The sequence below is a fragment of the Salvelinus sp. IW2-2015 genome, linkage group LG22, assembly GCF_002910315.2.
Source record: "Salvelinus sp. IW2-2015 linkage group LG22, ASM291031v2, whole genome shotgun sequence".
Classification (NCBI taxonomy): Eukaryota; Metazoa; Chordata; class Actinopteri; order Salmoniformes; family Salmonidae; genus Salvelinus; species Salvelinus sp. IW2-2015.
In genome coordinates, this window is record NC_036862.1 from 21,846,410 (window position 1) to 21,863,058 (window position 16,649).

Genomic DNA, 16,649 nt, shown 5'->3' on the forward strand with positions numbered 1-16,649 from the left:
AGTCCCAACAGCAAAGTCCCAACACCTTACCACAGCTACACATGGCTATCAGAAGAGCCTTGTCTGGCAGCAAAACAGTTAATTCAGTCTAATTTAATGCATTTTAAAAACAGATAGCTGATATGTCTGACTTGCTTAAACACATGTGGTTTCTACTGACAATTGAGATCTAAACTCAGCAAAAAAAGAAATGGAATAATGTGTCCCTGAACAAAGGGGGGGTCAAAATCAAAAGTAACAGTCAGTATCTGGTGTGGCCACCAGCTGCATTAAGTACTGCAGTGCATCTCCTCCTCATGGACTGCACCCGATTTGCCAGTTCTTGCTGTGAGATGTTACCCCACTCTTCCACCAAGGCACCTGCAAGTTCCCGGACATTTCTGGGGGGAATGGCCCTAGCCCTCACCCTCCGATCCAACAGTTCCCAGATGTGCTCAATGTGATTGAGATCCAAGCTCTTCGCTGGCCATGGCAGAACACTGACATTCCTGTCTTGCAGGAAATCCCGCACAGAACGAGCAGTATGGCTGGTGGCATTGTCATGCTGGAGGGTCATGTCAGGATGAGCCTGCAGGAAGGGTACCACATGAGGGGGGAGGATGTCGTCCCTGTAACGCACAGCATTGAGATTGCCTGCAATGACACCAAGCTCAGTCCGATGATGCTGTGACACACCGCTCCAGACTATGACGGACCCTCCACCTCCAAATCGATCCCACTCCAGAGTACAGGCCTCGGTGTAACGCTCATTCCTTCGATGATAAACGCGAATCTGACCATCACCCCTGGTGAGACAAAACCACGACACGTCAGTGAATAGCACTTTTTGCCAGTCCTGTCTGGTCCAGCGACGGTGGGTTTGTGCCAATAGGCGACGTTGTTGCCGGTGATGTCTGGTGAGGTCCTGCCTTACAACAGGCCTACAAGCCCTCAGTCCAGCCTCTCTCGGCCTATTGAGGACAGTCTGAGGACTGATGGAGGGATTGTGCATTCTTGGTGTAACTCGGGCAGTTGTTATTGCCATCATGTATCTGTCCCGCAGGTGTGATGTTCGGATGTACCGATCCTGTGCAGGTGTTGTTACACGTGGTCTGCCACTGCGAGGATGATCAGCTGTCCGTCTTGTCTCCCTTTCTTAGGCGTCTCACAGTACGGACATTGCAATTTATTGCCCTGGCCACATCTGCAGTCCTCATGCCTCCTTGTAGCATGCCTAAGGCACGTTCAAGCAGATGAGCAGGGACCCTGGGCATCTTTCTTTTGGTGTTTTTCAGAGTCAGTAGAAAGGCCTCTTTCGTGTCCTAAGGTTTCATTACCATGACCTTAATTGCCTACCATCTGTAAGCTGTTAGTGTCTTTACGACTGTTCCACAGGTGCATGTTCATTAATTGTTTATGGTTCATTGAACAAACATGGGAATCAGTGTTTAAACCCTTTACAATGAAGATCTGTGAAGTTATTTGGATTTTTACGAATTATCTTTGAAAGACAGGGACCTGAAAAAGTGACGTTTCTTTTTTTGCTGAGTTTACAGACTATGGCATAAGGGAACAACGAGCAGATAAGAGGCAATCCGTAACTTTGATTAAGACATAAATGAGCGAGCTGGGATGGACGTAGTCAATATAACTATTTGTTCAGCACTTTTGAAATGTACAGCAATAGAATTCAGAACATGGGCCGTTCTTGCAGTATTATCCCTGTACACCAAGTCAGAACCTTAGGATAAATAAAGGGGGCATATAAACAGACAATGGAAGCTCTTACAATATTTGATGGTTACATTTCTCTAAAGTGGGAAAATTATTATTATTAAAGGGAACAAATTATTACAGTGAGGCACATGGGCTACTAACAGCTTACCACACAACATACACTTAGTATTACTTTCTTAGCTACAGTATACATACAGTTGAAGTTTTACATACATACATACACCTTAGCCAAATACATTTAAACTCAGTTTCACAATTCCTGACATTTAATCCAAATAAAAATTCCCTGTTTTAGGTCAGTTAGGATCACCACTTTTTTTTWAAGAATGGGAAATGTCAGAATAATAGTAGAGAGAATGATTTATTTCAGCTTTTATTTCTTTCATCACATTCCCAGTGGGTCAGAAGTTTACATACACTCAATTAGTATTTTGCGTAGCATTGCCTTTTAAATTGTTTAACTTGGGTCAAACGTTTTGGGTAGCCTTCCACAAGCTTCCCACAATAAGTTGGGTGAATTTTGGCCCATCCTCCTGACAGAGCTGGTGTAACTGAGTCAGGTTTGTAGGCCTCCCTTCTCGCACATGCTTTTTCAGTTCTGCCCACCAAATGTTCTATAGGATTGAGGTCAGGGCTTTGTGCTGGCCACTCCAGTATCTTGACTTTGTTGTCCTTAAGCCATTTTGCCACAACTTTGTAAGTATGCTCGGGTCATTGTCCATTTGGAAGAACCATTTGCATCCAAGCTTAACCATCATGACTGATGTCTTGAAATGTTGCTTCAATATATCCACATAATTTTCCTCCCTCATGATGCCATCTATTTTGTGAAGTGCACCAGTCCTCCTGCAGCAAAGCACCTCCACAACATGGTGCTGCCACCCCCGTGCTTCACGGTTGGGATGGTGGTCTTCGGCTTGCAAGCCTCCCCCTTTTCCCTCCAAACATAACAATGGTCATTATGGCAAACAGTTCTATTTTTGTTTTCTTCAGACCAGAGGACATTTCTCAAAAAAGTACGATCTTTGTCCCCATGTGCAGTTGCAAACCGTAGTCTGGCATTTTTATGGTGGTTTTGGAGCAGTGGTGCTCTTCCTTGCTGAGCGGCCTTTCAGGTTATGTTGATATAGGACTCGTTTTACTGTGGATATAGATACTTTGTACCAGTTTCCTCCAGCATTTTCACAAGGTCCTTTGCTGGCGTTCTGGATTGATTTGCACTTTTCACACAAAAGCACGTTCAGCTCTAGGAGACAGAACACCACTCCTTCCTGAGCGGTATGACGGCTGCGTGGTCCCATGGTGTTTATACTTGTGTGCTATTGCTTGTACAGATGAACGTGGTACCTTCAGGCGTTTGGAAATTGTTCCCAAGGATGAACCAGACTTGTGGAGGTCTAACATTTTTTTCTGAGGTCTTTGTCTGATTTCTTTTGATTTCCCCATGATGTCAAGCAGAGGCACTGAGTTTGAAGGTAGGCCTAGAAATACATCCACAGGTACACCTCCAATTGACTCAAATTATGTCAATTAGCCTATCAGAAGCTTCTAAAGCCATGACATTATTTCCTGGAATTTTCCAAGCTGTTTAAAGGCACAGTCAACTTAGTGTATGTAAACCTCTGACCCACTGGAAATGTGATACAGTGAATAATTAGGGAAATAATGTCTGTAAACAATGTTTGGAAAATTATTTGTGTCATGCACAAGTAGATGTCCTAACCGACTTGCCAAAAACTATAGTTTGTTAACAAGAAATTTGTGGAGTGGTTGAAAAACGAGTTTTAATGACCCAACCTAAGGGTATGTAAACTTCCTACTTCAACTGTATCTCCTGGCATATTACATAATTAGGCAGACAGACATTTTTGGACTCACTTTGTTGTGCTGTGCTCACTTGAACAGGAAGGTGACTCAGCGGTCCTCGTGGGCAAATTTAGTCTTCAAACGTTGTCATCAAAATCTAGAATTCTCTGGATTTATGGTTCTTTCAAGACAACCGTGAACTCTGGAGAAAACAAGGTCGAATCATTTATTTAAAAAATATAATATATTTCACCTTTATTTAACCAGGTAGCCAGTTGAGAACAAATTCTCATTTACAACTGCGACCTGGCCAAGAAAAGAAAAGCAGTGCAACAACAACAACACAGAGTTACACATGGAATAAAACAACATACAGTCAGCAACAACAATAGAAAAGTCTATATACAGTGTGTGCAAATGAGGTAGGATAAGGGAGGTAAGGCAATAAATAGGCCATAGTGCGAAAATAATTAATATTTAGCAATTAAACACTGGAGTGATAGATGTGCAGAAGAATTGAATGTGCAAGTAGACATAACTGGAGTGCAAAGGAGCAAAAAATAAATAACAGTATGGGGATGAGGTAGTTGGATGGGCTATTTACCGGTGCAGTGATCTGTGAGCTGCTCTGACAGCTAGTGCTTAAAGTTAGAGAGGAACATATGAGTCTCCAGCTTCAGTGATCTTTGCAATTCGTTCCAGTCATTGGCAGCAGAGAACTGGAAGGAAAGGCGGCCAAAGGAGGAATTTTGGGGGTGACCAGTGAAATATACCTGCTGGAGCGCGTGCTACGGGTGGGTGCTATGGGACAGTGAGCTGAGATAAGGGCGGGGCTTTACCTTATATATGACCTGGAGCCAGTGGGTTTGGCGACGAGTATGAAGCGAGGGCCAGCCAACGAGAGCGTACAGCGCAGTGGTGGGTAGTATATGGAGCTTGGTGACAAAACGGATGGCACTGTGATAGACTGCATCCAATTTGTGAGTAGAGTGTTGGAGGCTATTTTGTAAATGACATTGCCGAAGTCGAGGATCGGTAGGATGGTCAGTTTTACGAGGGTATGTTTGGCAGCATGAGTGAAGGATGCTTTTGTTGCGAAATATGAAGCAGATTCTAGATTTAATTTTGGATTGAGATGTTTAATGTGAGTCTAGAGGGAGAGTTTACAGTCTAACCAGACACCCTAGGTATTTGTAGTTGTCCACATATTCTAAGTCAGAACCGTCCAGAGTAGTGATGGCTGGACGGGCGGGCAGGTGCGGCAGCGATCGGTTTGAAGAGCATTGCATTTAGTTTTTACTTGCATTTAGAGCAGTTGGAGGCCAGGGAAGGAGATTTGTATAGCATTGAAGCTCATCTGGAGGTTAGTTAACACAGTGTCCAAAGAAGGGCCAGAGGTATACAGAATGGTGTCGTCTGCATATAGAGGTGGATCAGAGACTCACCAGCAGCAAGAGCGACATCATCGATGTGTACAGAGAAGAGAAGTCGGCCCGAGAATTGAACCCTGTGGCACCCCCATAGAGACTGCCAGAGGTCTGGACAACATGCCCTCCGATTTGACACACTGAACTCTGTCTGAGAAGTAGTTGGTGATCCAGGCGAGGCAGTCATTTGAGAAACCAAGGCTATTGAGTCTGCCAAAAAGAATGTGGTGATTGACAGTCGAAAGCCTTGGCCAGGTCGATGAAATACAGCTGCACATCAGTAATGTCTCTTATCGATTGCAGTTATGATATCGTTTAGGACCTTGAGCGTGGCTGAGTGCACCCAAGACCAGCTCGGAAACCAGATTGCATAGCGGAGAAGGTACGGTGGGATTCAAAATGGTCTGTGATCTGTTTGTTAACTTGGCTTTCGAAGATCTTAGAAAGGCAGGGGTAGGATAAGATATAGGTCTGTAAAACAGGTTGCGATTTGAGCAGGAGGCGGTGGTGTTCAAACTCAAATACCCAGTGGGCCAAAATGTAAAACCTGAACAAAGTCGCGGGCCAACATTGAACAAAAAATTAACCTTTATATGGACCCAAACAAAGTTTTGCTTTAACATTGAATATGGAACAAGCATCGCTTATTACCATACAATATATAATTTAATAGTGGAGACATGCAAAATCGAATTTCAAATGAAAAAAACACATCAATGGCATTAATTTTATATATAAATAATAAAATGTAAATAAAAATCGTATGCCTCTTTTCTATTTGCAGCCTTCTGATTTAAATACCAAAATAAACTTTTTCCACTGGCTAATAATTTTACAAATAAAATGATAATAAATCAATCAACCATTCAAGCCCATGCCTTGTAGCAAGAAAAAGTGCACAAAGAAAACGTTAAATTATTGCACACTGATCTAATCTGATGTGCCCAAGCCAGCACTTTGTGATGTGGCTTTTTTTGAACATATTCTGTTGTGAAACCAAACTTATTTTCATCTCCTCTACTCTGGCTCCTTTGAGTCATGTCCAGGTCCTTGTATTTGTCAATGGGTGTTCGTTTCATAGTGTCGTCTAATTGTTGTACTCCTTACTTACAGCCACGTTGACTCCACAAACAAGACAAACAGGTTTGTCTTTTACATATGTAAACAGATATTCTGCCTCCCACTTGTTCAGAAAGCTCCTGTTTTCTGCCTTTCTTCGCCATTTTGGGAAGGATAGCGCGCTGACAGTTGTTAGCGTCTATGTTGCTATGACTACTGTCACAGAGGAGAGGGCTTCTGGGTCCTGTCCTGATTGGCGCGCGAAAACAACAGCAGAGCATTATGGGATTCGTAGTATTAGCGGTGAATGCGCTGTTATAATACCGGCGGGCCAGCTCTAGTAGTAATTTGGTATTGTCTCGCGGGCCAATATAATTACCCCGCGGGCCAAATTTGGCCCGCGGGCCAGAGTTTGACACATGATCTAGAGTGTCTCCCCCTTTGAAGAGGGGATGACCGCGGCAGCTTTCCAATCTTTGGGGATCTCAGACGATACGAAAGAGAGGTTGAACAGGCTAGTAATAGGGTTGCACAATTGCGGTGGATAATTTTAGAAAAAGAGGGTCCAGATTGTCTAGCCTGGCTGATTTGTAGGGGTCCAGATTTTGCAGCTCTTTCAGAACATTGGCTATCTGGAATTGGGTGAAGGAGAAGCTGTGGAGGCTTGGGAAAGTTGCTGAGGGGGTGCAGGGCTGTTGACCAGGGTAGGGGTAGCCAGGTGGAAAACATGGCCAGCCGTAGAAAAATGCTTTTGAAATGATCAATTATCGTGGATTTATCGTTGGTGAGTGTTTCCTAGCCTCAGTGCAGTGGGCAGCTGGGAGGAGGTGCTCTTACTCTCCATGGACTTTACAGTGTCCCAGAACGTTTTGGAGTTTGTGCTACAGGATGCACATTTCTGTTTGAAAAAGCTAGCCTTTGCTTTCCTAACTGCCTGTGTATATGTGTTCCTAACTTCCCTGAAAAGTTGCATATTCGCGGGGGCTATTCGATGCTAATGCAGTACGCCACAGGATGTTTTTTGTGCTGGGTCAAGGGTAGTCAGGTCTGGAGTGAACCAAGGGATATATCTGTTCCTGGTTCAACATTTTTTGAATGGGGCATGCTTATTTAAGATGGTGAGGAAAGCACTTTTAAAGAATAACCAGGCATCCTCTACTGACGGAATGAGGTCAATATCCTTCCAGGATACCCGGGCCAGTTCGATTAAAAAGGCCTGCTCGCTGAAGTGTTTTAGGGAGTGTTTGACAGTGATGAGGGGTGGTCGTTTGACCGCAGACCCATTACGGACGCAGGTTATGACATGACATTAGTGATCTTCAGGTCGGAGTTCTAGAAAGAGGCCTGAGTTCCCGACTTGGAATTCAAAGGTGGATGACCTTTCAAAACGTATTTTCCCAGTCGGAGCTCGGTTTTTTCTGAGTTCCCAGTTGTCTTCAACTCACTCAACTCACTGTCTTCAACTCCCAGTTCCGAGTTTGCAGTTGTTTTGAAAGCTGCAGAAATCATGCTGGATTGACAGCATGGCCAATGTTGAACGTTTATCCTTTTAGGCTTGGAAAAGAGACCCTTAAACCCAGACTTGGACCACACATCCACTCCACTGAAGATCAGGCTAGTCAAATCAAATGTTATTTGTCACATGCGCCAAATACAACAGGTGTAGATCTTACAGAGAAATGCTTACTTACAAGCCCTTAACCAACAATGCAGTTAAGAAAAATAAGTGAAGTAAAAAATAGACAAGTAAAAAATAAAAAATAAAAGTAACAAATATTAAATGGCAGCAGTAAAATAACAATAGCGAGGCTATATACAGGGTGTACCGATACAGAGTCAATGTGCGGGGGCACCGGTTAGTCGAGGTAATTGAGGTAATATGTACACTACCATTCATAAGTTGTGTCACTTAGAAATGTCCTTGTTTTTGAAAGAAAATAAAACATTTTGTCCATTAAAATAACATAAAATTGATCAGAAATACAGTGTAGACTTTGTTAATGTTGTAAATGACTATTGTAGCTGGAAACGGCAATTTTTTTATGGAATATCTACATAGGCATACAGAGGCCCTTTATCAGCAACCATCACTACTGTGTTCCAAAGACAAGTTGTGTTAGCTAATCCAAGTTTWTCATTTAAAAAAATACTAATTTATCATTAGAAAACCATTTTGCAATTGTTAGCACAGCTGAAAACTGTTGTGCTGATTAAAGAAGCAATACAACTGGCCGCCTTTAGACTAGTTGAGTATCTGGAGTATCAGCATTTGTGGGTTTGATTACAGGCTCAAAATGGCCAGAAACAAAGAGCTTTCTTCTGAAACTCGTCAGTCTTTTCTTGTTCTGAGAAATTAAGGCTATTCCATGAGAGAAATTGCCAAGAAACTGAAGATCTCGTACAACGCTGTGTACTTCTCCCTTCACAGAACAGCGCAAACTGTCTCTAACCAGAACAGAAGAGTAGTGGGAGGCCCCAGTACACAACTGAGCAAGAGGATAAGTACATTAAAGTGTCTAGTTTGAGGAACAGACGCCTCACAATTGCTGAATTGTCAGCTTTATTAAATAGTACCCGCAAAACACCTGTCTCAACGTCAACAGTGAAGAAGCGAGTCTGGGATAACTGGCCTTCTAGGCAGAGTTCCTCTGTCCAGTGTCTGTGTTCTTTTGCCCATCTTAATCTTTTATTTTTACTGGCCAGTCTGACATATGGCTTTTTCTTTGCAACTCTGCCTACGGCCTTGTGACTGTTGACTGGTTTAAAGGTTTTACTCACATCGGCTACAGAGAGTGTGCTCACACAGTCGTCTGGAAAAGCTGATGCGCTCATGCCTGTTTCAGTGTTACTTGCCTCGAAGCGAGCATGGAAGTAATTTAGCTCTTCTGGTAGGCTTGTGTCACTGGGCAGCTCACGGCTGTGCTTCCCTTTGTAGTCTGTAATAGTTTGCAAGCCCTGCCACATCCGACGGGCGATGGAGCAGGGGTAGTACATTTCAAACTTAGTCCTGTATTGATGCTTTGCCTGTGATGGTTCGACGGAGGGCATAGCGGGATTTCTTATAAGCTTCCGGGTTAGAGTCCCGCTCCTTGAAAGCGGCAGCTCTACCCTTTAGCTCATTGCGGATGTTTCCTGTAATCCATGACTTCTGCTTGGGGTATGTACATACAGTCACTGTGGAGATGTCATCAGCCAGTGACTGATGTGGTGTACTCCTCAATGCCATCGGAAGAATCCCAGAACATATTCCAGTCTGTGCTAGCAAAACAGTCCTGTAGCTTAGCAGCTGCTTCATCTGATCATTTTTTTATTAATAGAGTCACTGTTGCTTCCTGCTTTAGTTTTCGCTTGCAAGTAGGATTCAGGAGGATAGAATTGTCAGATTTTCCAAATGGAGGGCGAGGGAGAGCTTTGTACACGTCTGTGTGTGTGGAGTAAAGGTGGTCTAGAGTTTTTTCCCTCTAGGTTAAACATTGACCATGCTGGTAGAAATGAGGTAAAACAAATTTAAGTTTCAATGTATTAAAGTCCCCGGCCACTAGGAGCGCCGCCTCTGGATGAGCGTTTTCCTGTTTGCTTATGGCCTTATACAGCTCATTGAGTGCGGTCTTAGTGCCAGCATCGGTTTGTGGTGATAAATAGACGGCTACGAAGAATATAGATGAAAACTCTCTTGGTAAATAGTTTAGTCTACAGCTTATCATGATGATCCTCTACTTCAGGCAAGCAAAACCTGGAGACTTCCTTAGATTTCGTGCACCAGCTGTCGTTTACAAATATACATAGACCCACACCACTTGTCTTACCAGAGCTGGCTGTTCTATTCTGCCAAAACAGCATAAAACCCGCCAGCTATTTGTTATATCGTCGTTCAGCCACGATTCAGTGAAACATAAGATATTACAGTTAATGTCCCATTGGTAGGATATACGTGCTCGTAGTTCATCTATTTTATTATCCAATGATTGTACGTTGGCTAATAGGACCCAGATGGTAAAGTCAGATTACCCACTCGCCATCGGATCCTTACAAGGCATCCAGACCTACGTCCTTGGATATCTCCGTCTCTTTCTCCTGCACATGACGGGGATGAGGGCCTTATCGGGTGTCAGAAGTAACTCCTTCGCGTCCGACTCGTTAAAACTTGTTATGGCTTGTGGGCAGTATTTCGACATCTGGATGAGAAGCTTGCCCAAAGTAAACTGCCTGCTACTCAGGCCCAGAAGCTAGGATATGCATAGATTTGGATAGAAAACACTCTAAAGTTTCCAAAACTGTTAAAATAATGTCTGTGAGTATAACAGAACTGATATGGCAGGCGAAAACCTGAGAAAAATCCATCCAGGAAGTGGGATTTTCTATTGAATGCCATTACAGTATCCATTGACTTAGGACTCAAATTGCACGTCCCATGGCTTCCACTAGATGTCAACAGTCTTTAGAAATAGTTTGAGGCTTGTATTCTGAAAAATGAGGGAGTAAGACCACTTTGAGTGAGTGGACCCTGGGAAGCCGCCAGACCTGTTTCCTGCGCACGACCCGAGAGCGCACCTTTCTTGTTTTTCTTTTATATTGACGACGCTATTGTCCGGTTGAAATGTTATCAATTATTTRGGCTAAAAACAACCTGAGGATTGATTATAAACATCGTTTGACATGTTTCTACGAACTTTACGGATACTATTTGGATTTTTCGTCTGCCTGCTGTGACTGCCTTTGAGCCATTGGATTACTGAACAAAACGTGCCAACAAAACTGAGGTTTTTGGATATAAAGAGGGACTTTATCGAACAAAACAAACATGTATTGTGTAACTGGGAGTCTTGTGAGTGCAACCATACAAAGATCAAAGGTAAGGCATTTTTTATATCGCTATTTCTGACTTTTGTGTCGCACCTGCCTGGTTGAAATACGATTTATGCTTTTGTATGCGGGGCGCTGTCCTCAGATAATCGCATGGTTTGCTTTCGCCGTAAAGCCTTTTTGAAATCTGACACGGCGGCTGGATTAACAAGAAGTTAAGCTTTATTTTTATGTATAACACATATATTTTCAAGAATGTTAAATATTTGAATTTAGTATTTTTGAATTTGGCACTCTGCAATTTCCTTGGATGTTGGCCAGGTGGGACTCTAGCGTCCCAGGTACCCATAAGAAGTTAAAGAAAAAAATCTTCTTCCAGTACGGGGCTAGTAATCGCTGCCCTGATATCTAGAAGCTATTTTTGGTCATAAGAGACGGTGGCAGAAACATTATGTACAAAATAAGTTATAAATAACGTGAAAAAACACAACACAATTGGTTAGGGGACTGTAAAACGGCAGCCATCTCCTCCGGCGTCAGTGATTGCTTTGCAGTGCTTGCAGTTAGCCCCTGAATCCTTCCAAACTACTCAATATTGAATTTGTGATTTCCAACTTGTAAATGTTTATGTCCAATGGCCGATGAGCACCGATCCGTTTTATCTATAATTTCTCTTCATATGACAAGGATTTGCTAGTAGATTGTTGACTTGMTTCATAATGATGACTGCTAGCTAAGATTTTGAAAGTATGATGTTGACATGATCAGTCCAATCAAAGCTACTGTAGATATAATGTAATTTGACGTCATTTTATCTGTGGGCAATGACCTTGAGCCTTCTTGGATGGGCACTTCTAATGTAACTCTATGGCAGTACCCAGGGGGCTTGAATTTTTCAGCTCTCCCCGTAGATTTTGCGGTGACGTTGTGTCCCCATGAATGAGGAGTCCCATAGGGCAGCGCACAATTGGCCCAGCATCGTCCGGGTTAGGGGAGGGGCCTTTACTTGGCTCATCGTGCTCTAGCGACTCCATGTGGTGGGCCGGGCGCCTGCAGGTTGACTTCAGTCGTCAGTTGAATGGTGTTTCCTCTGACACATTGGTGCAGCTGGTTCTGGTTTAAGCGGGTGGGTGTTAAGGAGCGCAGTTTGGTGGGTCATGTTTCGGAGGACGCATGACTCAACCTTCGCCTCTCTCAACCCCATTGGGGAGTTATACGATGAGACAAGATCATAATTAAAATTGACATTGGTGCAGCTGGTTCTGGTTTAAGCGGGTGGGTGTTAAGGAGCGCAGTTTGGTGGGTCATGTTTCGGAGGACGCATGACTCAACCTTCGCCTCTCTCAACCCCATTGGGGAGTTATACGATGAGACAAGATCATAATTAAAATTGGGAGAAAAAGGGGATAAAATACAACAACAAAAAAACACTGAGCCAATCATGGCGCAACTGGAGAACACTACGAACCCCTACGCACCGTATTTTCTGCTGGCTGCCCCACCACCACAGAAAGCACTAAACTAGGCTTAAACACCTGCATTTTGGAGCTTCTATGATCAAGAAAGCAAAAAAGAGACCATGTTTGTATGCAACTTTATTAACTTGATTTCTTGAAAAAAAAWAAAAAAAGGTTTTTACAGTGTTTGCAAATTGATGTGTGTCATGTATTAATTCCAAAATAACATGCTAAACAGATGGGGTGTTCAAAACATGACGGGTCACCACTGGCTATTTCGATGTTTCCCATTCTTAATTTTAGTTTTTGCATCTTTAACATTCGGTTTTGAACATAAGCTTCAAACAGTTGAAAATACAATATTTTTGGTTATTGAAGATACACTACATGACCAGAAGTATGTGGACACCTGCTCATCGAACTTCTCATTACAAAATCATGTGCATTAATATAGAGTTGGTCCCCCCTTTGCTGCTATAACAGCCTCCACTCTTCTGGGAAGGCTTTCCACTAGATGTTGGAACACTGCTGCAGGGACTTGTTTCCATTCAGCCACATGAGCATTAGTGAGGTTGGGCGATTAGGCCTGGCTCACAGTTGGCGTTCCAATTCATCCCAAAGGTGTTCGATGGGGTTGAGGTCAGGGCTCTGTGCAGGCCAGTCAAGTTCTTCTACACCGATCTCGACAAACCATTTCTGTATGTACTTCCCTTTGTGCACAGGGACATTGTCATGCTGAAACAGGAAAGGGCCTTCCCCAAACTGTTGCCACACTCTTCAGTAAAGCCATTCTACTGCCAATGTTTGTCTATGGAGATTGCAAGCTTGTGTGTTCGATTTTATACACCCGTCAGCAACGGGTGTGGCTCCACTCATTTGAAGGGGTCCACATACTTTTACATATATATTGTATTTCACAGCAGTTTAGATGGTACAATGATTCTCAACACTATGCATTGTTTTGTCAAACGGAAATTAGGTTAACTTATAATTTTAGCAACCAAGACAATTGTGGAGCAACTTATACGTACTGCACATTTTTACATTTCAGTAATTTAGCAGACGCTCTTACCCAGAGCGACTTACAGGAGCAATTAGCGTTAAGTGCCTTGCTCAAAGGCACCGGCAGATTTTTCACCTAGTYGGCTCTGGGATGCGAACCAGCGATCTTTCGGTTACTGGTCCAACGCAGTTAACCGCAAGGCTACCTGTCAACTCTTAATAAAACAATGATTAGCTTAAAGCTTCATTTTTAATTTTTTTTTTTTTTTTAAACACAGATGTGTTGAGTGATAGTGCTGTGAAATCAAAACAACTTCACCCAATTTGCCATCCTGCACTCACAGCAGATTAACACACCTACACTGAGCAGCAACAGAACACACCAACACTGAGCAGCAACAGGTCATCAAAGACTCCTCCACACAGTCCAAACCCATATTCAAGGGTTACAACGGCAAAAAGACCAAGGCCAGGAGTCTGACCAGCCTCTGCCCCAATAAATCCCAGCGAGAGGCAATGAAATACAAGGAGGAAACACCGTTGACATGTCCAGATGCTGGTACCCACCAAGCCCAACCGGAGGAAACGCTACCTGGCATCACAGCATGGGGTGATGGACTGCTTGGGGCTGTTCAAGGGACACTTGGAGAGCAGTGGTGTCATTACACGCCACCACGTCTAGGTGGGGCTGTTATCAAACTAATAATTCTGGTTATGTGCAGCACTTTCTCTATCCTGCAGATGGCATAGCTGTCTCAATCAGAGTTGGTGTAATTGCACTAAAGTTGTAGATCTACTCATCTAGGAACATCCCTAACTGATAACCAAAACAAAATCCTGATACTGACAAGACTACATTTTGAATTGATGTATCGCATTGAGTACATAAAAAAATAATTGTAACTTCTCAAATCTGCTATAAAACATCAGAGCTTAAAAGCAATAACATTTGACTTCAATAAGGCACTTTGGGTATGTCAAGACAGTTCAAGTTCTCTAGATAAGCATCCTTGTAGGACCTTGAGGGAAGATACCCGTGTATTACTATTAGGCTACCAAAAGGAGTTGATGAGCATCAAATAAATACATAAAACAAAACCTATGGAAGCAACCAGAAGGTGATAGGCAAAGATAATGAACAGTTGAGGGACAGTTCACAAGATGTTAGTAAAAACAATAYTTCACTATTAGGAAAATGCTAAAACGTTATAACAGAACAATAATGACACATTGGATAATCTCTTGCTACTCATTACCAACTAATACCAACTTCATCAATTTGCAATGATCTCTGTGGGGGAGAAAAAAATGTCCCAACGTTCAACACAGAACTTGCTCTAATTTGCAACCCTTTTACACAATTTGAAAAAAAACACACAAAAAACTGGCTTTCTGCTCCATGACCATACTTACAGTAGATGACAATGTGTTTGTTTAGGCAAGACTAAGATGGGGTTTGGTGTTACACTATCCAGGCTAGGATATTCTGCTTGTGGTAAGTAATGTTGTGCAACCAATACCCCATAATACCCTGTGATTTGAAGAGACATTTTAAAGCCCAGTCATAGACAGTAATTTGACAACTCCCTGTGTGTCTACAAATGTGAATACTTACAAAAGCCACATGGAAACTCCACTATTGCCTTAGAATCTTACAATGTAGGGTCATTGTTCATTGAGCCCCACTGCAATGGTTAGGCATAAACACAATGTTTTGACAGTGATGGTCCGGACTACACTTCCCTAACAATCCTTCACTTCCAAATCTGGTTTACAAGTTCCTCCACGGTGATTGTATACACTATCATCGGTCTCAGTCCACAGTTCAACACTCTGCATTAAAATGAATCCAACTTTGACATACCAGAGAAATATCTTTACTAGTCACTAATGGATAAACCCTTTGGTAGATGGCAGCCTCACACAGATGTCCCTGCTATTTGTTTGATACGCCAGATCAGATTCCTCCCTCTTCTTGAGACTGGTACTCAAAACGTGGGCTACAATGCTTTCCAATCTAAACCAATAGATGACTGTCTGTAAACTGGGTCCATGGGTGGTGTCAGCCTGGTGGATGGTTGGGCCCCACAGGGCCCAGGGAATTCTCCCCCATGCCGTGCCCAGCCTTCCCCTAACCTACTGGGGTAGCCTACTCCGGTCAGCAGCCTCCAGCTCCACCCGCGACATGAATCTCCTGGCAAGCCGGCGACTGTCGTAGCTCAGCTCGGTTGTGTAGATGGTGCGAGCGTGCTTGGGGTAGACGATGGTGGTGCTCTGGAAGCGCTGGGCCCGTTGGCGAGGCTGGAAGTCCAGCTGGGTCTTGTAGTGTCTCCAGGTGCTGTGAGGGACAGCCAGGACCATCTGGCTGCAGTTCTCCAGACCCAGACCTCTGGGCTGCATGGCCATGTCATGGATAAAGTGACGCTCTGAGTCATAGTGGACAGACGATGTGTATCTAGGAATGACAACATTTGGACAAGTGTCAATTCACTGCATGTTCAGCTAGATATAGTTTTAGAAATGGCAACGTTTGATCTGTGGTCCACCACATTTGTTTAAAGGTATTTATACAAATCGTGGACAACACACAGTGGAGTGCTAAGACAATTTCAAAATCACACACTCATAGCCTACATGCAGTAACTCAAAACAGCATACCGTATTTCCTTGGTCAGTAGTGGATCAAGTACTATGCCCTCCCCGTAGGACAAGGTGTGCAGCCGAGGAACAGATCCAATCGATAAAATGGGAACCTGCAAGAATAGTCAGCACTAACATAAGGAGCAAATAATTGGTTGATGTCGTGAACCTGATTGGGTCAGTAGTCCAAGCCAATTTACTACTGACATGACTCAGATTCACTATGGGCCATGCAGGGAAACGCATTCAGAGGCTATATACTTCAGAAACAATGTTTTAACTTAGCCTCACAATTTCATAGCAGGATGTTCGCAGTTACTGTAACACACGTGCGACAGCCTACGTACCAAGGATGACCCTCTGCTCTCGTCTTCAGACACCGGGCTTATGGCACCTTTATCCCTGCAGTCAGGCAGCAGCCAATGGCTCGGACTGGGGCTGGGGGGTAGTCCGGAGTCCGGGCTGTCAAGTCCCCGCTCGGCTTTGCAGCTCATGTCCAATGGGTCGTCGTCACATACATTCAGCAAGTTTAGTCTGCCCACCATTGCTTTACAAAAAAGTCCTTAAAAACAAGATAAACAACCCGCTCCCAAACAATTTTTGCCTACTGCGCGACGAGTTTGCAGAACTGTAGTTAAACTTAATTTCCAACTCATAGTGGTGTCCTTCCTTGAATGCAATCGATCCTCCACGTCGGGTAACTTCCCAATGACCAATCAACTCTGCCGACGGCAATTTG

At 43.5% G+C, this 16,649-nt stretch overlaps 1 protein-coding gene across 1 annotated transcript; it reads right to left on the minus strand.

Moving 5' to 3' along the window:
• Positions 1 to 14,891: 14,891 nt before the first annotated feature.
• Positions 14,892 to 16,605, minus strand: LOC111949640 (refilin-B-like). The gene is made up of 3 exons (XM_023966979.2): positions 16,258 to 16,605; positions 15,929 to 16,023; positions 14,892 to 15,725 (listed from the first exon to the last, which is right to left on the minus strand). The coding sequence occupies exons 1-3, from the start codon at positions 16,453 to 16,455 to the stop codon at positions 15,407 to 15,409; spliced, it is 612 nt and encodes a 203-aa protein (XP_023822747.1). The 5' UTR covers positions 16,456 to 16,605; the 3' UTR covers positions 14,892 to 15,406.
• Positions 16,606 to 16,649: the final 44 nt, after the last annotated feature.